Source organism: Herpailurus yagouaroundi, unplaced genomic scaffold, assembly GCF_014898765.1.
Source record: "Herpailurus yagouaroundi ecotype Mexico unplaced genomic scaffold, PumYag 203, whole genome shotgun sequence".
Taxonomy (NCBI): Eukaryota; Metazoa; Chordata; class Mammalia; order Carnivora; family Felidae; genus Herpailurus; species Herpailurus yagouaroundi.
In genome coordinates, this window is record NW_024412434.1 from 16,452,876 (window position 1) to 16,477,405 (window position 24,530).

Genomic DNA, 24,530 nt, shown 5'->3' on the forward strand with positions numbered 1-24,530 from the left:
TTAGAAAGAAACTCATGAAAGTTGTTCTCTTCTCCAGTTTTCTCCTGAGCCCCTTCCCATCAGGCTATACTCCTCATATTGAGAGCCACAATGACCTCATCACATATTATCCCAAGTCGATTCTCAGTCCTCACCTTGATCAGCAACAGGTGACAGTTAACCATGTTTTCCAACTTCTTGAAACACTGTGCATACTTGGCTTCCAAGAGAGTAAATCCTCTGAATTTCCCTCCTCCCTCCCTAGTTGTTACTTTCTTCATCTTCTCTGCTGGTTCTTCCTTTCACCCTTGCTTCTAGACCTTTAGATCTTTTACATTCATTACTTCAGAGAATTCTAGGGTCAGGATTTAAATTCCATCTATATGCTGATGTCTCACCAATTTATATCTCCAGCCTGAACCTCTCCCTTGAACTCCAGATTCATATGTCTAATTCTCTATTAAACATCTTTACCTGAGTATCTAATTGACATTTCAAATGTAATACAACCAGGATTAAGCTCCTGAGCTTTTCCTTCAAACTAGTTATTCTTGTAGTTTTCCCAGGTCAGAAATGACAACACCGCCCTTCTAAGTTTCTACAGGCAAACACCTTGGTTGGACACCTTAACCCCACTCTCTTGCTCTTCCCCCACCTCCAATCAAGAAATCCTTTTTCTTCTATTGCATAATCCATCCTGAATCTTCCCATTTCCCGCCACCTCCACTGCATCATGCTGGTTCAAGTCACCATCATATCTGTCTTCAATTTTAGAATATCCTCCTGTTTGGTCTTCTTGCTCCTAACCTTGCCCCTGATGGTCATTAGTTGTCAGCTTTCCTGGCCATGTCAGCTAGATCTCGGTGTTACCATAAGCTGGCCTGGCAATAACAGCAGGGCTGCCGTGCTCTTCTGTTGAACATGATTGTCACATACCATGAACCTCAAGGACATCATGTCGAATAAGAAAAAAAACAGACAAAAAGAGGACCACTGTATAATCATATTGGAGCACAGGCAAAAGGATCACTGTGCCAACTCAAAAACTGTGTAAATATCCCACTCTCCCGGCTAACATGAGTAACTGTTGGATCTTTACTGTTTCATTTCACTCACTTTCCATATAAAATTTATTTAGACACACAATCATAGAATTATCCTGGTTTTGTAAACATCCAATCCAGAGTGAATTCCAGCTCTCTTGCACCCTCCCGCAAATCGTGCGACAAAAGCTCAAATGCTATTACAAGTTCCTCGCAACACTTCCTTGCTGAGTGTTCCACAGATCCCCAAGGGAAGCCATTTTCCTTGTTTACCAAGTATCAATAAACCCAACTTTGTAATAGGTATTTTATTGGTGGTCTTTGATGCACATTAATGCTCTCCTGTTTCCCCTACAGCAAGCATAGTAATTCTGTTAAGTCAGATCCTGTAAATAAATGTTCCAGTACCTCCCCATCTCATTCATTTAAAAGCCAGTGTCCTTACAATGACCTGTAAGGCCTTTGAATGACTGTGAACCTTGGTTGCTTTTTTTCTTTTTTTAAGTAGGCGCCACACCCAGCATGGAGCCCACCATGGGGCCTGAGATTGAGACTTGAACTGAGATCAAGAGTCAGGAGCTCAACCAGCTGAGCTCACAGGCACCCCCTTGGTTGCATATTAAAATCACATGGGGAGCTTTAAAACTGACAAATGCCTGGGTACCACCTCCCAGTCGTTGTAATTTAATTGGTTATGGCATCCAGAGCTTTAGAAGTTCTCCAGGTAGCTTTTCAAAGGAAGCCAAGAATGGGAACCACAGCTCTAGATGGGCTTCTTATTCCTTTCACCTCATCCCACTTTTTCTCCCCATAAACACTCTTTTCCATCACATTGGTCCCCTTGCTATTGCTCAGACTCACCAAGTATGTTTCTGTCTCAATTCCTTCTTTGTGTCTGACACACTTTTACCTAAAATATCCTCAGGGCTTATTTCCTTACCTTTTCCAGTCTTTGCTTTAAATCACTTTGTCATTGAGACCTACTATAACCACCCTACTTAAAATTGCAAAGTCTTTTGCCAACCACCACATCATTGCCCCATTACCCTTACTCTGCCTTGTTTTTCTCTTTGGCACATATGCCCTTCAAAAATAATGTGTAATTTACTCATTTATTATAGTTTCAGTACCTCCCCAATTAGGAAGCAAGCTCTAAGAGCAGGGGGATCTCTGCCCATTTGCTTACTACGGGATCTCAGATCATGCCTGGCACATAGCAGGCATTGTTACGAGCACTAACGACTTTCCTTTTTCCAGTATGAATTTTTTTTTCCTTTCTCATTTTCCCCAAAATTCTTGGTTTTATTAGAGAGTAACACCATTTCGTTGGTACCCCAATACAATCCTACTTAATAGTCCATTCACTCCTAATTTTTTCAAAGGTTTATCTTTCCTCATATTCCCCTGATTGTGAGTTTCTCCTTAGGGTTTGGTATTTGAACCTTTATACTTCCTTATTTATATTTACCTTAATTATCACTCTCCTCTGAAGAGAGGATACTTCATCTTTCATACTTCAGCCAGAATGGAAAACTTCAAGTGGTGCCACCATGCCAAAACTGTGGTTAAAAACACTGGATCTTTCTCAATACTCTCTCCCAAGTAAACCCAGCATAGTATCAAAGCTTCAATTACTTTCTGTCAATAAATCCAAAAATTACTTCTCTAACGGAGTGTTCTCTTGTTAGAACTCCAAACAACAGAAAATAATGATCTCCTCCCTAAATCCTGCTCCCCCCCCAACTCTACATTTTTAATTCAAGACAAAAACTAAAGAGTATTACTTACAACATCCCTTTTCCCTTTCTCCCAAAACTCAGCAAAGTGTTTCTTTATTCTACTTAATACATTTTTATTATGACATATCTCTACATGTCACTTTTGTTCCTGATAATCTCTTACCCTTCCTTTAAAACCCTCCCAACTGAAACCATTATTTCCATACTCTCCCCTTCAATTCATTCTACACACTGCAGCCAAAGTATAAACACTTAAAGACTTTTAAAATTCAAACTTAATCATGAAACTGAATAAAAATCCTTAAATGGATTTCCTATTGTTTAAGTATAATAATCCTTACCATGGTTAAGCTAATATTCAACAATCTCTGTGCTTCTCTTGCATTTATGCTTAAACGAACTCTATTATCACAGTTTCCTTAATAAATCAAGACTACTGTCCTTCTCACTCATTTCAATGCCTTACCACAGACCATTTCTTCTGTTTGGAACCCCCCATTTATGTTCACTTAGCTATTCAATTATATTCTATCACCATTCTTTTAAAAGATAATGAGACTCAAATATAGTCACAATTGATCTTGACAAAGGACTAGACAATACATTGGGAAAAAAGTATTTTCAACAAATGGTAATGAACAACTGAATATCACATGCAAAAAACTGAATCTAGACACAGACTTCCCATCCTTTCCAAATATAAACTCAAAACAGATCACAGTTCAAAACATAAAATGCAAAACTATGAAACTTCTGGAAGAGAACATGGGAAAAAATGTAGAGGACTTTGGGTAAAGCAATGATTTTTTAGATACAACACCAAAGCACAACTCATGAAAGAAATAGCTGATATACTGAACTTCATTAAAATTAAATTTTTCTGCTCTGCAAAAGACAATGTCACAAGAATAAGAAGACAAGGCACAGATGGGGAGTAAATATGTACAAAAGTCCCATCGGATACAGGACTGTCATACAAAATATACAAAAACAAACTATTTAATAAGAAAAAATATGGGCCAAAGACCTGAACAGAGACTTCACCAAAAGAGATTTACAAATAACAAATAAGCATACAAAATGATGCTCCACATCATACGTCATCTAGGAAATGCAAATTAAAGCAAGATACAACCAAACATCTACTAGAATGGCTAATATCCAGAACACTGTCAACGACAAATGATGGTGAGGAAGCAGAGCAATGCTGGTGAGAATACAAAAATGGTCGGACCATTTTGGATGATATTTTGGCAGTGTTTTTATAAAACTAAAAGTATACTTAAAATAGGATCCAGAAATCATGCTTGCTGGAATTTACCCAAAAGAATGAACCACTTTTGTCTACACAAAAACTTTTACATGGATGTTTACAGCAGCCTAATTTATTTGGAATATCGAACAATGTAATATTACTCAGTGAAAAAGTAATGCGCTTATGAGACATGAAAAAACATGGAGGAAACTTAAATGCATATTACTAAGTGGAAAAAAATTTGAAAATATTATATACTGTGTGATTCCAACAACATGAAGTTCTAGAAAAGGCAATAGATATTATGTAGGCAGTAAAAAGATCAGTGGTTGCCAATGGTTGGGGGCAGGAGAGGGATGAACAGGCAGAGCACAGAGGATTTTTAGGGCAGTAAAAACACTCTGTAGGATACCATAGTGATGTACACATTGTTGTACATTGGTCCAAAGCCACAAGATGTACAATACCAAGAGTGAACCTTGAGGTACCTCGTGGACTTTGGATGACTATGATGTGTCAAAGTAGGTTCATCAGTTGTAACAAAGGCCCCACTCTGATTGGGGATGTTGATAACGGGGAAGCTCTACAAGAGTCAGGACAGAGGCTGTATAGGAAATCCCTGTACCTTCTCCTCAATTTCACTCTGAACCTAAAACTGCTCCAAAAAAGTCTTCATTGCAGTCCACTGGGTAGTTCGGTCTGGTAAGTATCTGACTGACTCTTGATTTCAGCTCAGGTCTTGATCTCACAATTTGTGAGTTTGAGCCCCACACTGGGCTCTGCGCTGACAGCTGCAGAGCCTGCTTGGGATTCTCTGTCTCCCTCTCTCTCTGCCCTTCCCCCACTCACTCTTGTCTCTCAAAATAAATAAATAAACATTAAAAAAAAGAAAGAAGAAACATTAATGCACTTTTATATTTTTTTTGATTTTTTAATGTATATTCATTTTTTAGAGAGAGAGACAGAGCACAAGCGGGAAGGGGCAGAGAGAGGAGACACAGAATCCCAAGAAGCTCCAGGCACTGAGCTATTAGCACAGAGCCCGATGCGGGTCTCGAACTCACGAGCGTGAGATCATGACCTGAGCTGAAGTCAGACACCCAACTGACTGAGCCACCCAGGCATCCCATGTTAATGCATTTTTAAAACATGCTATCTCCACACTAGTGCTAATCATAGAGTAATCATAACTTTCACGGGTGACTCTGTAACCTTATATACTGTGCATCAAAACTGGAATTACATATGGGTTGGTATAGACTGTAATCTCTATGAAGTTAGAATCCACATATGTCTTGTTCTCTCTGCAAACAGTTATAGACCCACGTATACCGTTTGATAAATATTTATTGAATGAATGAAGTGACCCTGAGAACAAGGGTTTTATAACACCTGCATCCTATTATTATCCCATCTCTCCAGGCGCCCTCCTCAAGTACTCACTCCTCCACCACAGTGATGTAAAATTAACTTCACAGGTAAACCTACTCTAACCAACCTGCCTCACTTTCATTTTAAGCAACTCAATTCTCCAACTGAAACCATGCTTCTGGCCAATTCCCCTGTGTCTTACGGAATTTCCAAATGATGTCAAAAATGCCTTTATTCCTAAACTTTTCATTAATGCCCTCCTTGTGATCCTTATCTTAGACTCTTAAAGATTCCTGTCCTAGTCCAGCTTTTATTGTCCATGGAACAAAACCAGCTTTTTTAGTCATTACTTTTTTGTGTATATTTTTTATCTTCATGTCTTTGCATACTCTACACAATTTCTTTCAGCAGGTATTTAAAAAGTTTCTTATTATTATTATTAACAATTATATTTGAAGGGCAACAGATTATTATGGCTTCTTTTATGCACATATGTTTAGATTCTCTCTCGAGATTCTTTTTCCCTAAAGGAAAAACTCCTTTCTATGTCTACCATACAAACCTAGCAAAATAACAGAAATGTTCAAACACTCTTGAAATACAGTCAGTGGAAATTAAGATATATTAGCCTACTTAAAAGCCTTCCTTTTAAAATCCCATGAGTGTAAAGAGGTTTATGTTGTTTGTGAACCATACACATTTAATTGTTCTGGAAGACTTAGTGAAAGGAAAAGCAACACTAAGACCCATTTCACACTCCCACCCCTACCCTGAAGTAACTGTGTAAAAAGTGCCATGACATTCATTCTCTTTATGCCTTACTTTTCTTAACTTTAAGTTAATTAACACATATAAATACATTCCAAACAATGTCAGGTACAACATAAGCATTTTATAGCTAACTGTGTGTTAGTATTTATATTATTATCATATGGTATCTTTAGGCATCTTTAAATCTATACCCCAGGCATAGATGTCAAGTGTCTTTAAATATCTATCCCAAAGAGAGAGGTTTATATCAACACTGGAAGGAAATGAAGCACGTGGTGTTGAATAGGGGAGGATCATTATCCATTTTTATACTTTTCATCACACACATTGCTAGTACGAAAAGAGAAATAAAATGGACAAGAGCAGTACTTATGGGAGAAAAGGACTCAAGACGTTCTGACATACCAGCAAAACAATGCCAATTATGGTTCTACTTTATAATTTTCAGAGTGAAGAACAATGATCTGCAGAAAAATAAAATCCAAACGAGCTCAAAGTAATGACAGAAAAAAAACCTACTCTCTTCATAACATCCCTAATATAATTCATTGAAATTTAATCTTAAATACTCATAGAAAAATACTGTATTATTAAATACAGATTTTATCCTCAATAGAATTTTCAACTGAAATAAAAAAAAAAAACCTTTATTTTTTTTGTCTTGGCTCTTTATCATGTACTTTATTATCTATTTAATTATTTTATCTCTACTGTCCTGAATTTCTCTAATCTAACAACATAATTGTCTGCAGCAAAGATTGTTCATAATACCATGGGTTATTTACCAGATTTTACTTGTCTACAAAAATATCTTCCCCCCACCACCCCAGGGATCAGTGACTCCATAAATGAGAATGGACTTTTTCTCCACTCACTTCTTGGTTTTATGTCACAGTAATGATGAGCCTTTACCTCAACAATTTCTCATTCCAGTCTTTAACAATTGCCTTTGTCTAGAGAAGTGTGTTTGTTGACTGCAAAACAGTGTCTAAATTATAATTTGAGGGCAGTATGACTAAAACGGTGAAAATTCTGTTTACTAAGAAAAACATAACTAAATATCCTTGTTTCTACAAGGATTTATTTGCTAATATACACTTAATAAAAAAAATAAGATGTTCAATAATTAGCAAATTTAGGTTTATTTTGTAATTAGGCCTACAGAAAAGAGCAGGAGCTGGAAAGGAGAAAATAGTAGCTTCTATTTCTATTAAGCCAAAAAGCAGTTTGTAGTTATACGGAGAGGTGCATTTTAGAAAGCCTTTAATTCTGTAAGTTTAAATATGTCAAATCTCACACACAAAAAAAAACACCTTCTGAAAACATTTTTTTTTTCAGAATACATGCAGAAAAAGCCAGCCCTAAAGGATCAAGATACACACACACACACACACACACTCATATTCTCAATAAAATACACAGCAAAAGAAACATAGCTAGGGGTAATTCAAGCTTTCTTCCAATGCATGCATGAGTTAAAAGAGGTTGCTAAATCTCAAAGCACAATACAAAAGCTCCTACTGGAGTGTAACGAATTTCTGATACACATGGAGGTAGCCTCTGAAACACCAACACATAAACTCATTAAGTCTCTATTTTATATCTCAGCTGCAGATGTGCTAACCAACATTTCTATATTTAGCAGATATAGTAGTTTGGAGGAAATATACAACCAGTATTTAAGTTTGAAAAAGTAAATCATAAAAATCATAAATCTTTCCTTTTTCCTATACTGTTCAACCTGTCTTTGCCTAGTCTTTACTGAATTCAAATATTAAGTATTGACTCAGGTGGTTTTTCCTGTGAGCAGACAGAAAGTAGAACATGAGAAATGGTTTAGATCTTTAAAAACAAAACAAAAAAAATCTCACGTGATAAAAGTCTGTAGGAAAAATAAGTTACGGTGTTACAAAATATTGTTTGGGAATATTAAAATATCTTTACTATGTACGGAGTTGTTTCTGAAATGTGGGCTATCTCATCTACATTACATAATGTGGATTAGGACAAAATAATTTACAAAATAATTTACATATAAAATAATTTACATAGGACAAAATAAATTACATAATTTACATTAGGACAAAAAATTTCATTTTCCACTCTGTAAGTTACTTTCCAGACCTAAAGCCAGCTCTGTGTAAAGTAATATTACCTATTTTAGTCTTTAAGAAAGCTAACAATTGTTCACAAAAATAGAAACTTCTGAAGAGTATCTTCATGACCATGAGAGAAGGAAAAGAAAATTTTAAAACGCACTTCAAGCCCAGAGAAACTAGAACACTTCCAACTTTGCTAGTATGACTATTTTTTAACCCCTAGGCAAAAAAAAAAAAAAGGCAGGAAGACAGGCTTCATTAGGTATACTTACATTGTAACCAAAGTAGTTGTAATTTTATATTATAATATAAACAAGGAAACATTTCATTAAATGATCCAAGATTACCAATAATCTGCAAAATGCCATAACCTCTACACATTCTCAACCTTAAAATAAATACTAACTTTGTTCCCTTACCAAAATTGAGTTAAAACATATATTTGGTTTTTTTTTTTTCTAAAAAATTTGAAGAGATTTTGGAGGCACCAAAAACCTAAATTCATTGGAGTTTAATAACCCTTTTGAGGTAAGTCATAATTGGTCTCATCTAAAAAAAAAAAAAGAAATCAAATTGGGTTAGAGATGCTTATGAAAATGAGAAAATTAGAATAAACTGCATTAAAATATTAAGTATCTGAAATTCTAGAATACCAACATTCCTTTTAAGGAGGATTCATGTTTATGAAGAGAAATCCTGAGGGTGGTATTGTATTTTTCTCCTCAGAGGAAACGCGTGTTTTGTCAAGCAATTAAGTTCTCCACGGGGAAACTGATATGCTAGTCAGTGCAGTGCCAGCCTCTCTGCCTAAAATCCACAGGCTTCCTTTTCTCCTTTTGCTACAAAAAAGAAAAAAAGATCCCTACCCACTCTTACCCCCCTAAATTTTTTTAATGTCTTTACCTCATCTCAACTCGGCATCAGAAATTTTAATGCATAGATTCAAAAAAATGGGGTAAAGGAAAAGAATTTCTATAAATAAACAGATTCACAGTGTAAAATTAACTGCAAAAACGAAGCAGGCAAAGAAATGAAAACAAAGACACTAGAAGGCTGGAGTTCATTTACTAATTTTTTAACTCTATTCACTATGATCATGGGGCCATTGCCAAACCGTGGTCTCCTATCGTCTTTCCATGTCTATAAAACTATCTTATGAAATGCAGTGTGATTAAACAAATAATTACGAGAGGATAAAGTATTCTTTTTATAAAAAATAAAACAAAACAAGGAATGATGTCATCAAGATGGGAACACAGGTTATTCCTTATACTTCACCCCCTTCGTAAGAATTACAACTAACAACTATTCTGCTGGGTGGCTCAGAGGGGAGTCTGCTTGGGATCCTCTCTCTCCCTCCCTCTCTGCCCCTGCCCTGCTATGTGCTCACCCTCTCTCTCTCCTAAATAAACTTAAGAAGAAATGAAGAACAGAACATCACATCCCTAGAACAAGGGAGTGAGGCTGAAGCAGTCCCTGCCCCTCAGAGACAAAGACAGACTGCCTGGGAAGAGAGGCAGCTGTATACTGACCACACTGCTCCCCCGACCCCTAAGCCAGCTCAGCACCACCCAAAGGTCTCCCCTGAGCCGCTGGTTCCTCAAAAAGAGCCCAGGCACAACAACTAACTCCCCAACTCAGCACTGGAGGTGCTTTGTGGGAGCCCCGACTCTGATCTCACACCTGCACAGGGATTGCAGAGAAACTATGGGCTCACATATTGGGAATCTTCCATACATATATTTACCTTATCAGAAATGCTAAAGGAAGTTCTTTGAGTAAAAGTAAAAGAACATCAACTAACATCATAAGGCATAAAAAGATAGTGCCAATCTCACTGGTAATAGTAAACATACAGTCATAGATTTTGCAATATGGTAACGGTGGTGGTGAATTCACTTAAAACTCTAGCTTAAGGGGCGCCTGGGTGGCGCAGTCGGTTAAGCATCCGACTTCAGCCAGGTCACGATCTCGCGGTCCGTGAGTTCGAGCCCCGTGTCAGGCTCTGGGCTGATGGCTCGGAGCCTGGAGCCTGTTTCCGATTCTGTGTCTCCCTCTCTCTGCCCCTCCCCCGTTCATGCTCTGTCTCTCTCTGTCCCAAAAATAAATAAAAACGTTGAAAAAAAAAACCTCTAGCTTAAGTTTAAAAAATGTAGTAAAAATAACCATAACTATAATGTTACTAATTATACAATGTAAAAATATGTACATTATACCAGCAGTAACCACAAAGGAAGAGAGGGAGTAAAAGTATAAGGTTTATAAATTTTATTGAAGTTGTTACCATTTTAAAATGAGTTGTTAGGGATGCCTGTGTGGCTCAGTCAGTTAAGCATCCAACTCTCAAATCCTGCTCAGGTCATGATCTCACGATTTGTGAGTTTGAGCCCTGCTTTGGGTTCTGCCCTGATAGCATGGAGCCTGCTTGAGATTCTCTCTCTCCTTCTCTCTCTGCCCCTTCCCTGTTCATTCTCTCTCTCTCTCTCTCTCCCTCTCTCTCTTTCTCTCAAAACATATAAATATACTTTTTTCAAAAATGAGGTGTTAAAATATATTTTATGGAAGCTTCATGGTAACTACTAGGAAAATCCCATAGTAATTACATAAGACATGATAAGAACTCAAAGCATACTGATACCAACAGGCACCAAAGCACACACACACACACACAAATATCAGGTTTAAATAAAAAATAATGGACATACAAAACAACCAGAAAATGAACAAAATGGCAATATTTAGTCCTTACCTATAAATACCTTAGTTGTAAACAGATTTCTCCAAATAAATGGCACAAAATGGCTGAATGGATTAAAAAACAAGACCCAACATTATGTGCCTAAAAAAAGACTCACTTTACTCTCAAAGGCACACAGACTGAGAGTAAAAGGATGAAAAAAGACATTGTTAGCAAATGGTAATCAAAAAAAAAAAAAAAAAGACTAGCTTTTACTTATACCAGATACCAAACTGTAAACTAAAAATAACAAAATAAACAAAGAAGGTTATTATGTAAAGGGGTCAATACACTAATACGACACAACAATTATAAATATTTTGTGCACTACATTGGAGCGTCTGAATATATAAGGTAAAAACTGACAAAGCTAAAAGGAGAAATAAACCATATTACAAGGGATAGATCATCCAGAGAACCAACAACAGTGGATCTGAAAAACACTACTGACCAAAAAGACCTGACACATACACAGAACATTCTCATCAACAACAGCAGAACAGATATTTTTCTCAAGCACACAGGGAATACTTTTTAGGACAGGCCACATGTTATGCCACAAAAGAAGTCTTAGCAAACTCAGGAAGACTGAAATCACACCAAATATCTTTTCTGAACACAATGGCATGAAACTAGAAATCAATACCAACAGGAAAACTGGAAAATTCATGAGCACATGTAAATTAAGCAACATTAGCCTAAAAGCCATTTGACCAAATTAAAAGCTAAAGGGGAAATTGAAAAGAAAGGTTTTTTGAGACAGACAAAAATGAAAATACAATATACCAGAACTCGTGGGATTTAATAAAAGCAATTCTAACAAGGAAGTTTATAGTAATTAACCTACATTAAGAGGCAAAAAAGATCCTAAATAAGTAACCTAACTCTATGCCTTAAGCAACTAAAAAAAGTAGAATACAGCTCAAAGGTAATAGAAGAAAAGAAATAAAAATTAGAGCAAACATAAATGAAATAGAGAATAGAAAAACAATAGAAAAGAGTAACCAAACTAACAGTTAGTTTTTTAAAACATACATATAATTGGCAAACCCTTAGGTACGCTAAGCAAATAAAAAGGGAAAGGAAACAAATAACTAAAATTACAAACGTAAAAAGCACATTACAAGGGACACCACAGAAATACAAAAGATCATAAGGGGCTGTTATAAACAACTATCCACCAAAGAACTGGAAAACCTAGATGAAATGAAAAAATTATTTGAAACACACAAATTACCAAGACTGAGTCAGAAAACAATAGAAAATCTGACTAGACCATTTTCTAGTAGGAGGACTGAATCAGTAATCAAAAATGACCCAAAGGAGAATAAATATTGTTAAAGTGACCATACTACTCAGGCACTCCACAGATTTAATGACATCTCTATCAAAATGCCAACAGCATTTTTCACACAACTACAAGTAATCCTAAAATTTGTATGGAGTCACAAAAGACCCCAAATGGCCAAAGCAATCTTGAAAAAGAAAAAACTAGAAGTAGCACAATCTCAGATTTCAATTTATGCTACAAAGCTGTAGTCATCAAAAATAGCATGTTGCTGGCACAAAAAACAGACACTCAGATCAAAAGAAAAGAATAGACAGCCCAGAAATAAACCCACAGCCATAAGATCAACTAATCTTCAACAAAGGAGACAGGAACCTGCAATGGGAAGAGGACAGTCTCTTAAAGAAATGGTGCTGGGAAGACTGGACAGCTACCTGCAAACAAATGAAACTGGACCACTTTCATATACCATATACAAAAATAAACTCAAAACGGATTAAGGACCTAACTGGGAGACTTGAAACCATAAAAATCCTAGAAGACAACATTCATCATGATGATCACTAAGTAATGTATAGAATTGCTGAATCGCTATATTGTACATTTGAAATTAACACTGTACGTTAATTATAGTAGAATTTTAAAATTAAATAAATTTTTTAACGTTGCAATTTCCGTCCCCACATGGGCATCTCCCATTACCATTACCTGATTAATTTTCCGCATATGATAAACATTTTACTTATTTCTTGTTTATTGTCTATATCCCACTTTTTTTTAACGTTTATGTATATTTAAGAGAGAGAGGGAGGAGAGGCAGAGAGAGGGAGACAGAACCTGAAGCGGGTTCCACGCTGATAGCAGAGAGCCCGATTCAGGGCTCAAACCCACTCTGAGATCATGACCTGAGCCAAAGTTGGATGCATAACTGAACCACCCAGGCGCCCCTACATTCCAGTTCTCAAATTCCACTAGGGCAAAGAATTTTTGTCACTTTGTCCAAAAAGAAAAGTCTAGGGCCAAACGGCTTCCTTGGTGAATTTAACCCAACATTTAAGAAAGAATTTACATCAATACTTCTCAAACGCTTCCATAAAATCGATTATGAGACAATACTTCCAAACTCATTTAGGAGGCCAGCACTATCCTGACAACAAAATCAGAAAAGAACTACTAGAAAAAAAAATCACAGGCCAATAAACTGATGAATACAGACGTGAAAATTCTCAACAAAATACAAGTACACTGAATTCAGAAGCCTATTAAAAGGATAATTCACCATGATCAAGTAGAATTTATCCCTGAGATGAAAAGATGGCTCAAAATATGGAAATGAATCCATGTGATACATTACATTAATAGAAAGAAAGAAAAAACTCATATGATCATTTCTATAGACAAAGGAAAGTTACTTGACAAAATTCAATGGTCATTCATGATAAAAACAGTTAAGAAATCAGGCACAGAAGTAACATATCTCACTATAATAAAAGACATATATGAAAAATCCACAGCTAACATCACCTTTAATGGTGAAAGGTTGAAAACTTTTCCTCCAAAATCAGGAACAAGATAAGGTACCCACTCTCACCACTCCTATTCAACATAGGACTAAAAGTCCTAGCTAGGACAATCAGTCAAGAAAAAGAAATAAAAGGCATCAGAATTCAAAAGGAAGATGTATGGTGTCTATTTGCAGATGGCAGGTTTTTATATAGAAGAAATCCTAAAAACTCAACTAAAAACCTGTTAGGGCAACCAACTAAACTCAGTATAGTTGCAAAATACAAAAGCAACATACTTTAAAAAAGTCAATTGAGGGGCACCTGTGTGGTTCAGTAGGTTAAGCATCTGATTCTCGATTTCTCCTCAGGCCATGATCTCACATTTCCTGAGTTCCAGCCCTGTGCTGGGCTCTGCACTGACAGCAGGGAGCCTGCTTGGGATTCACTCTCTCCTTATCTCTGCCCCTCTCCTACTTGTGCCCTACTCCTTCTCACAATAAATAAAAGAAGAAGTCAATAGAGTTTCTATACACTCACAACAAATTTTCTGAAAAATAAAGAAATTGATCCCACTTTACAATTGCATCAAACACAATAAAATACTTAGGAAAAAAATTTAACTGAGAAGGTGAAAGATCTCTACTCTGAAAATTTTAAGACACTGATGAAAGTAACTGAGGAAGACACAAATAAATGAAAATATGGATTGAAAAAAATTAACAGTCCTAAAATGTCAATACTACCAAAAGCCATCTATAGATCCAATATAAACCCTATCAAGATTCCAATGGCCTTTTTTTATAGAAGTAGGAAAAACACACCTAAAATGAACCAAAAAAAAAAAAAAAAACTCAAATAGGCAAAACAATCTTGAAAAAGAAGAACAAAACAGGAGGCATCACACTTCCTGATTTCAAGCTACAATAACCAAAATAATATGGTACTGGCTAAAAACAAAGAAACAAATGGAAAGAACAGAAAACCCAGAAATCAACTCAAGCATAGACAGTCAACCATTACTGACAACAAAGACAAGAATACTCAATGAAGAAAAGACAATCTCTCCAATATATGCTGCTGGGGTAATTGGATATTCACATGTACAATGATGAAACTGGGGCCCATATCTTATACCACTTACAAAAATTAACTCAAAATGAACTAAGACTTAAATTTGAGACCTGAAACCATGAAACTCCTAAAATAACCATAGAACTTAATTTTCTTGGTATAGATCTTGGTGATAATTTTTTTGGATATGACACCCTATACACAAGCAACAAAGTCAAAAATAATGTAGTGGGACTACATTAAACTAAAAATCTTCTGCACACCTAACAAAACCATCAACAAAGTGAAAAGACTACCTGCAAAATGGGAAAAACACATATTTGTAAACTATCACCCAACGGGTTAAAATACAAAATATAAAGAACTCAAGGGCAAAAATAAATAATCGATTAAAAAATGTGCAAAGAACATGAATAGACATTTCTCCAAAGAAGATATACAAAGGTGTTCAACATCACTAGTAATTAGGGCAATGCAAATTAAAACCACAATATTACTTCACACCTCTTAAAATGATTATTACGAAAAAGACAAGAGAACAAATACTGGAGGGGACGTGGAGAAAAGTTGCGCACTGTGGGCAGGAACATAAATTGGTGCAGCCAATATGGAAAATGGCTTCGAGGATCCTCAGAAAACTAAAACTACCATGCGATCCAGCAATCCCACCTCTGGGAACATAGCCAAAGGAAACAAAAACACCAATTCAAAAAAATATCTGCACCCCCATGTTCACAGCAGCATTATTTACAACCGGCAAGACATAGAAACAACTTTAATGTCCATCAATGAGTGAATGGATAAAAAAGTTGTAGTATACATACATACGTACACACATATACATATATAGAATGGAATATTATTTATTCATAACCAAAAAAAAAAAAAAGAAATCCTACCATTTGCAATAATGTGGATGGAGAAGACACTGAAGACATTATGCCAAGTGAAACAGAGAAATACAAATGCTGAATGATCGCATTTAGATGTACAATGCAAAACAAACAAACTCATAGAAAAAGAGATTAGACTTGTGGCTCCCAGAGATGGAGGTTGGAGGGGGGTGGGAGGAGAACTGGAAGAAGTTGACCAAAAGGAACAAACTTCTGGTGACAAGATAAATAACCACTAGGGATCTAAGGTACAAAATGATGACCACAGCTAACACTGTCATACGATATATAGAGAGGCTCATAGCAAAGTAAATTCTAAGCCTTCTCATCACAAAGAGAAAAGGGTTTTCCTTTCTTCTTTCTTTTTATTGCATCTGTTTAAGAAGATGGGTGTTAGCTGAACCTACTGTGGTAATCATTTCACAATGTATGAAAATCAAGCGATCATGCTATATACCTAAAACTTATACAATGATGCATGTCAATTATTTAATAATAAAACTGAAGGGAAAAAAAAGAAAAAGAACATTAGAGTTATGGTCAGCATTTACCATTCCAGTGGTAAATGACCTTTGGAAAATGACCACTTGATATCCTAGGGGCCTGAGGGCATGATGCCTCCTCCAAAACTGAAGTCTTCACCACTGGCTTCATAATTCCGATTGCTCAAAGTGGATATGAGGGCAACCATTCATTTCTGAAAAGTACCAGTCTTATTTTAATGATGCCTTTGAAAGGCTGTATGATGTGTGGTTAAGAGTGTGGGGTTTGGGGACGCCTGGGTGGCTCAGTTGGTTGAGTATCTGACTTCAGCTCAGGTCACGATCTCACAGTTTGTGAGTCTGAACCCCGTGACAGGTTCTGTGCTGACAGCTCGGAGCCTGGAGCCTGCTTCAGATTCTGGGTCTCCCTCTCTCTGCTCCTCTCCCCCTCTCGAAAATAAACATTAAAAAATTTTTTTTAAGTTTGGGGTTTGGAAGCTGACTGCCTAGATTCACTATGAGCTTCCACCGCTTACAGACCTGGCAATGTTAGGCAAGCATGCACATCATAAATTTATTAGCCTCAGTTCCAAATCTACCCTTCCTTGCCCTGCTGGACTTTGTAAACATTTCTCTTTTGAACTGCTCATATGATGTCTGGTTTTGTTAGTAGCAACACAGGATGGATACCACAAAGCACAGTAGGGTAAGAAGCTTCTCTTTTGGGGTCCAAGTACTTTGGGGGATTTTGTTTGTTTTTGCCCCACACCTTCCCGCAATTTAAAGTGACCCACTTACAGTCACCCTTCAATGAGTTTTGCAGGCTTCTTGATGGATACTTTCTTCCTTGGCCTACCAGCTATTAACCAAATCTAGCTCACAACATCCCAGCAAATTTCTCTACCTTCCAATGGGTCCCAGTAACACCCTCTCCAATAAAGTATAAATGTCATTGTTGGGATATGGGGAGGCTGCACTCATCCAATTCACTCCTCCCTTGGATTCTCTGTCTCAGCACTAGAGGTAGTAGTTGGTCCACATTCATCATTCCTTTCTTTATTGCTCTTTTATTTCTTGCTGTAGATAACCACTTTTTAAAATTACATAATAATTCTTTTCATTACACTTGCCTTGTTCAAACTACTAGTGTGGTTTCTGTCTCCTGAATGGACACTAATCGTTAAGAAAGTGTAAATGAGGCTAATAATAGTAACATCTTAGATTTGTTTTGATGATACAGGAGTTCATATGGAAAAAGTTCTTAAACCATGTACCTTTGGTAACAGTCTTAATGTATTCAGAGACAGGCTTACAACTGTTATTCCCTGGAAGAACTTTCAAAGGACAGTTCTTCTGATATGGCAAGATAAAACAAAACATTTTAAGAAATTTCTGCTGAGAAATGATCTACCTTCTAAGGAATATGATCTCCAATCCTTAGAGTTGTAAGAGAAATTTATACACCTAATTATACTGCAACACTATTATACACAATGTATTTCTTCCTCCAATGGATTCTTGAGGGAAATCATCACATTTTATTCTTTAGTGAATCTCTTGGTAAAAATAGATGCTCAATATAAGTGGGTGAAGAGTCATAGCACAGCTCCCTTGCCAATGTATCACAACCTAACAATGCCCCTGATTTTTCTCATAAATCTGATCTATATTCTTTTATTTTTTACATTTATATATTTTTGAGAGAAAGAGACAGAGCATGAGTAGGGGAGGGGTCAGAGAGATACGGAGACAGATTCTGAAGCAGGTTCCAGGCTCTGAGCTGTTATCAGAGAGCCGGGCACGGGGCTCGAACTCATGAACTCTAAGATCATGACCTGAGCTAAAGTCAGACACTTAACTGGGACACTTAACTGGGACACTTTACTGCGACACCAACTGAGGCACGAGGGGTCCCAATCTGATCTATATTCTGCATGGATTGTTGGAAGAGTCTATCCAACTGGATGCTCCATCAAGCCTCATAAAAATGCCCATGACCCTACACTGTCTTGACTGAAAACTACTTGAGCTTCATTTCAGGTATGGGTGATCAATAGAATGTGATATTCTTATAACCTTCCCTCTTTTCTGACCTCATTGTCTTCAAGGTTTTTTTTTTTAATTTTTTAACATTAATTTATTTTTTGAGAGAGAGAGAAAGTGCGAGCAGAAGAGCAGCAGAGAGAGGGAGAGACAAAGGATCCGAGGCAGGCTGTGCGCTGACAGCAGACAGCCCGATGCAGGGCTTGAACCCACGAACGCTAAGATCATGACCTCAGCCGAAGACAGATGCTTAACCGACTGAGCCACCCACGCGCCCCTTCAACAGGAGTTTTTTAAATACTTTTGCAAATACTGTCCACCAACACCATCCCCTTCTTTTCCTTCTTTAATAATTTTCCAAGGATGGTAGGATAACTTTAGACTCATAGAAGTTTAATGCAGAAAGAACAGATGCCCCTCCTTCAGAAAAGAAAAAATTAAAGTAAAGTCTTTAAAGATTTAAGAGTCTTAAAGATTTAAAAACATACAGAACTAGCCAAGATCTATAGTTTTAGGACCAATTTATTGGTACTATAGTTTGAAAGAACGTTCTTAGGCATTATACAGTCCTCTGCTACTAGAATGGCAATTATTTAGAGGAAGAGTACATATCAAAAAAGAATTTAGTAAAGGAATGTCTTCAACACACTCCTGTTCCTGTCTTTTGAGTTCTATCTTGCATTTATTTCAAATTCTATACTCCAACACAGCAAAACTGAGGGTTACAGAGGTCTCTTCATTTTTTTTTTCCTACTGTTTTAAAGCTAATCTGGTTTGCTTTCAAGCACAAGTCATTTCAGTTGTATAGAGGTCTCCATTCTGGCTGTCTTCATTAAACAATATTCACCCGAGTAGTGCGCCCTTTACATTCAGAGAGTAAATACATACGTTGACCCAAGGTCAACCACAGTTAGGAAGCTGATGATCCTTTTTCTGATGTATAGCCCAAAGGTCAATAGTAGGTTGCCTTTTAGTTTTGCTGATTGTTTCCTTCACTATGCAGAAGCTTTTTATTTTCATGTAGTCCTAATACTTCGTTTTTGCTTTTGTTTCCCTTGCCTCAGGAGACGTCTAGAAAAATGTTGCTACAGATGATGTCCAAGACATTACCGTCTGTGCTGTCTCCTAGGATTTTTATGGTTTCAGGTCTCACATTTAGGTCTTTAATCCATTTTGAGTTTATTTCTGTGTGTGGAGTAAGAAAGTGGTCAGTTTCATTCTTTTGCACATAGCCATCCAGCTTTCTCAACACAATTTGGTGAAGAGATGGTCTTTTTCCCATTAAATTTTGTTGCCCCTTTTATCAAAGATTAACTGACCACATAATTGTAGGTTTATTTCTGGGTTTTCCATTCTGTTCCATTGATCTATGTGTTTATTTTTGTGCCAGCACCATACTATTTTGATTACTACAACTTTGTAATATAAGTTGAAGTCCAGAATTGTGATACCTTCAGCTTTCTTTTTCAAAAGAAAAACAGGTCTATTCGAGGTCTTTAGTAGTTCCAGATAAATTTTGGGATTTTTGGTTCTAGTTCTGCAAAAAATGCTGTTACAATCTTGATAGGGACCATATTAAATCTGCTACTTTGGGTAGCATAGACATTTCAATAATATTTGTTCTTCTAATCCATGAGCATAGGATGTCTTTCCAATTCTTTGTGTTGTCTTCAATTTCTTTCATCAATGTTTTATAGTTTTATAGTCTTTCCCATGCTTGGTTAGATTTATTCCTAGGTATCTTATCATTTTTGGTACAACCTCCTGAATGGGAGAAGACAGTTGCAGATGACATATCCAATAAAGGGTTAGTATCCAAAATATCACCCATCATCAGGGAAATGCAAATCAAAACTATGAGGTATCATGTCATATCTGTCAGAGTAGTTAAAATCAAAAACACAGGAAACAAGTGTTGGCGAGGACGTGGAAAAAGGAACCCTTTTTTCACGCACTGCTGACAGGTATGCAAACCGATGTAGCCGCTGTGGAAAACAGTATGGAGGTTCCTCTAAAAGATAAAAATAAAACCACCCTATGATCCAGCAATCACACTACTGGGTATTTACCCAAAGAATACAAAAACACCAATTCGAAGGGATATATGCACCCCTAGGTTTGTAGCAGCATTATATACAATAGTCAAACTACGGAAGCAGCCCGTGTCCACTGATTGATGAATGAATAAAAAAGATGCGGTATATTCATACTCATATTTGTTCTATATGTATTCAGCCATAAAAAGGAATGAAATCTTGCCACCTGCAGTGACATGGATGAAGCTAGAGAGTATAATGCTACGTGAAGTAAGTCAGAGAAAGACAAATACCATATGATTTCACACATATGTGGAATTTAAGAAACCAAACAAATGAGCAAAGAAATAAAAAGAGAAAGGAACAAACCAAGAAACAGACTCTTAGCTGCAGAGAACAAACTGATGGTTACCAGAAGGGAGGTAGATGGGGAGATGGGTGAAATAGATAATGGGGATTAAGGAGTACACTTCTTGTGATGAGCACCTAGTGACGTATGGAAATCTTGAATCACTAAATTATACAACTGAAATTAATATAACACTGTATTTTAACTATACTGGAATTTTTTTTAAAGGTCAATAGTAGCCTAATACTATGTCACAATGACTACATTGTTCACCTCATTTCATCCCATCAAGGAGGAATTTTATCAACTCACATCATCACAAGAAGGGTAAGTACAACAGGTATTTGAGAAAGACCACATTCACACAACTTTTATTATAGTACACTGTTATAATTGTTCTATTTTATTATTATTGTTCATCTCTTCCTAAGCCTAATTTATAATTAAACTCTATCATAGATACATATGTATAGGAAAAAACATAGAATATACAGGATTTGGTACTATCTGTGGTTTGAGGCATCCACCGGGGGTCTTGGAATGTATCCTCTATGGATAAGTGGGGATCACGGTGCACATAAATCTTAGCCAAATGACTAAGTGATTAAAGTACTGACTCACCACAGTTGGCTTCATCTGCTCCATTTGGAGAATCAGATGTAAAATCACAGAACTTGCTGGATGAAATAGAGCCTGCATCCTCACGTGGCACAAATCCAGCTTCAAAATTAAGAGATGGAGAGGATAAAACATACTCTTCCCCTCCAGCGAATAAATGGAATGTATAATTGCTTTATGAATACTAGTTTTTAAATATGCTAAGGACACAGAAGCAAGATAAAAGGGCCAAATCAGAATTCTGTTTTCATCCCGTGGATGGTGCTTCAAATGTATACGTAAGGCACTAACAATTGCTCTTAACTGTTACAGCCATTTGCATGCTGATTAAAGCCTTCCAAGGCTTTAATTCAAACACAGGGTCTAGGTAAATCTCTGGCCATTCTGCCCCCCCAAATATAACATAATTCATTACCAGTGGGACTTGCCTTATTGTTTAATCCCTATTCTAGTGCCATCCCTAAGTTTCTGCCTGGTAATAACACTAAATTCCACCAGGGAGATCTTATAATTACCTATTGAACAAATCTACACAAACAGTAAAAAAGGTTTTTGTTTCTTTTTTTTTTTTCTCTTTGTGTAAAACAATTGCCTTTCAGGAAAAAGTCATAAAATTCTGTCCTAATTAGAATTATGCTCTAACTTGGGGCACCTGAGTGGCTCAGTCAGTTAAGCGTCTGACTTCCGCTCAGGTCATGATCTCACAGTCCATGAGTTCCAGCCCCAAGACGGGCTCTGTGCTGACAGCTCAGAGCCTGGAGCCCACTTCAGATTCTGTGTCTCCCTCTCTCTCTGCTCCTCCCCTGCTCACACTCTGTCTCTCTCTATCCTTAAAAACTAAATAAACATCAAAAAAATTTTTTTTAAAAAAGATTTATGCTCTAACCAACTAAGAGGATACTTGGATTGAAGAACACATAAATTGAGTTTTGATTTACTTTCTGAAAAGATTTCTCTGTCAGTGAGATCAAGTACTCTCAGAGACTTCCGCTAATGTTAATTTTAGTGATAATTTAAAACTTTTAACCACATTGTTGCCTCCAGTTGCATTCTCTTCAATGTCAACTTTCTGCGATTCCAATTCTGGTCATGTGGTATTTGATTCGGGGAAGGAAAATGCTAATCAAATAACATAAATAAGGTAATTCTGGTTAAACCCTCAAAAACATTAATCATTAAATCTGTTGCTTTGCACTCCTCAATGTCTATATCAAAACCACTACACATACAGAGCTTAGAAAGGTTTACTGTAAATTCAGAACACATGTTCTGAGTAAATGTATGGCACCATATAAAGTTAGTACACAGACTTGTACAACCTTACCATTGAAAGATGTCTTTAGAAAAAAGGACTATTAATTAAAATTCTTCAATCCAGTTCTCAATCCAGGACTGTTTCTCCTATATTATCCTTGATGACTGCACTTGGTTCCTGGAAGAGTGCTACTCTTCCATTTACTAAGTATGTTGTTTAATGAAACATAACTTCAGAATGTGATGTGCCTGATTTCCAAATGCAAATAATATTCGTGTATACAGACAAAAAATAAATAAAGTGTGGTGGTTTGCAGGCAAAATCTTTAATGTTGTCTATTTACTCCCTCTGGAGTAGGAGGGATCAAAGGCATCAGTGTTAGGATGACAAAGTATCCACAGGCATAATGTATGCTGTTTCAACCCATTCTCAGAGCCGAAATAATAGTTGGACTTTCAAAAATGCCTATATGATTTTTATGACAATCTTTCTGTACCTTAATTGAAATGGTCTATGAAATATTTAGTCAAAGAATTAGCCAAACTCCATCTGTTACTTGAAAATACTATGTTCTGAATTTAAACAGAGAATTTTAGGGTCAGCATTTAAATTTCTGGCTGGCCTTAAATTACTTTTCCAAACCCAGTAAGTTGTTTTTTTTTTAACTCCTAGGTAATTCTGAAACATGAATTTCTCTATATTTTCATTTGAAGTGCCAAACAAAATTAGGATAGAATTAAATTCTTACCTAAGTGTTTTTATAATACGCAAAATAATTAAAATTCTTTCATAATTTTATAACTAAAAAACTGCATGTGACAGTTTTAGCCACAAGGATAGAATATTATTGGAAGAGTCTCTAAAGCCTAGACTGTGAAACAGCACATACATATTTCAAAAATATGTTTCAGTTTTGAAGGATATGTGATATAATCCACATCCTGGTATTAGCTATTAGTGAGCCATATTACTGAAAGACTCTCATATATTTTAAATTTTGGTATCAGGAGGAACTAATTATTTTAATGTTTAAAACTGCAGGAACTACAAAAACAAAACAAAACAAAACAAAAAAACAAAAAAACAACTCACCTTTCTTTAGTATGCTGGTACCTGGAAGTGACTTATCTGAAATTTCACATTCCTGAGATACACTGATGTCATCTAGAGCAACAGTAGCATTTGATGATAAAACAGTAGCTTCTAAAATCAACTATAATTACAGAAAAACAAATCATTAAAAATATACCATAAGTGTCTTACAATCCTATATCTTTGTGTAGAGAAGCTCATTTGCATCTGTCCCACCTTTCAACCTAATTTTAGAAAACCTTTTTGGCCAGAACAAATTATAAATTTTTAAAGTCATAAAGGCTCTGACAGCATCTTATGTAACCTTAATGTCTTAGGTAACCTTGTTTCAATTAAAAGTTGAAACATTCATCACGACTGAAGGGTTGCCTTCCCATTGGAGCCATTAAGAGTCATATGCATTTAAAATGAGCTCTTTGGGGTAATCAACTGTGTGGTTTACAACTCAATTTAATTGAGATATGAATTCATTTGTAATGGGTCTGCTGGAGGCAGTGATTCGTTTTTGAATCAGAATATTTAAATACTTATATTATGTATACATATAGAGAAACCCACTTAATGAGGTAAAATAGAATCAATAACCACACAGAGTAGTTAATATTCATAAATTAAAACACTCAGAGGCATTTAAATTTAATTTATTCTAACACTCTGAATAAAGACTAATATAATTTGTTTTCTTTCTTGTTAATCACATTATTCTGTTGTTAATCCAGCATTTTAAAAAAAGAGAGAGAGAAATTATGTCTGGAGTCTTAAAGATATGTAGTGGGACTGCCAGTCTAGGACACCGTAGGTGACCCATCCCCATCTTATCAGCAAAGACCTCAGATCCCAATGATCTTACAATTTACTTGGTGTGATGCATTAACAACTCAACTACACCGCAAGTCCTCTACAA

The 24,530-nt window shown here is 36.3% G+C and overlaps 1 protein-coding gene across 1 annotated transcript in view; it reads right to left on the bottom strand.

The window, feature by feature from the left end:
- Nucleotides 1-24,530, bottom strand: part of MALRD1 (MAM and LDL receptor class A domain containing 1) — a 747,899-nt gene that overhangs the window by 649,838 nt on the left and 73,531 nt on the right. Inside the window, exons 10-11 of the mRNA XM_040451270.1 lie at nucleotides 23,627-23,747; nucleotides 21,283-21,423 (exon numbers count right to left, since the gene is read on the bottom strand). Coding sequence (XP_040307204.1) covers nucleotides 21,283-21,423; nucleotides 23,627-23,747 — 262 coding nt within the window. The remainder of the gene's footprint in view (nucleotides 1-21,282; nucleotides 21,424-23,626; nucleotides 23,748-24,530) is intronic.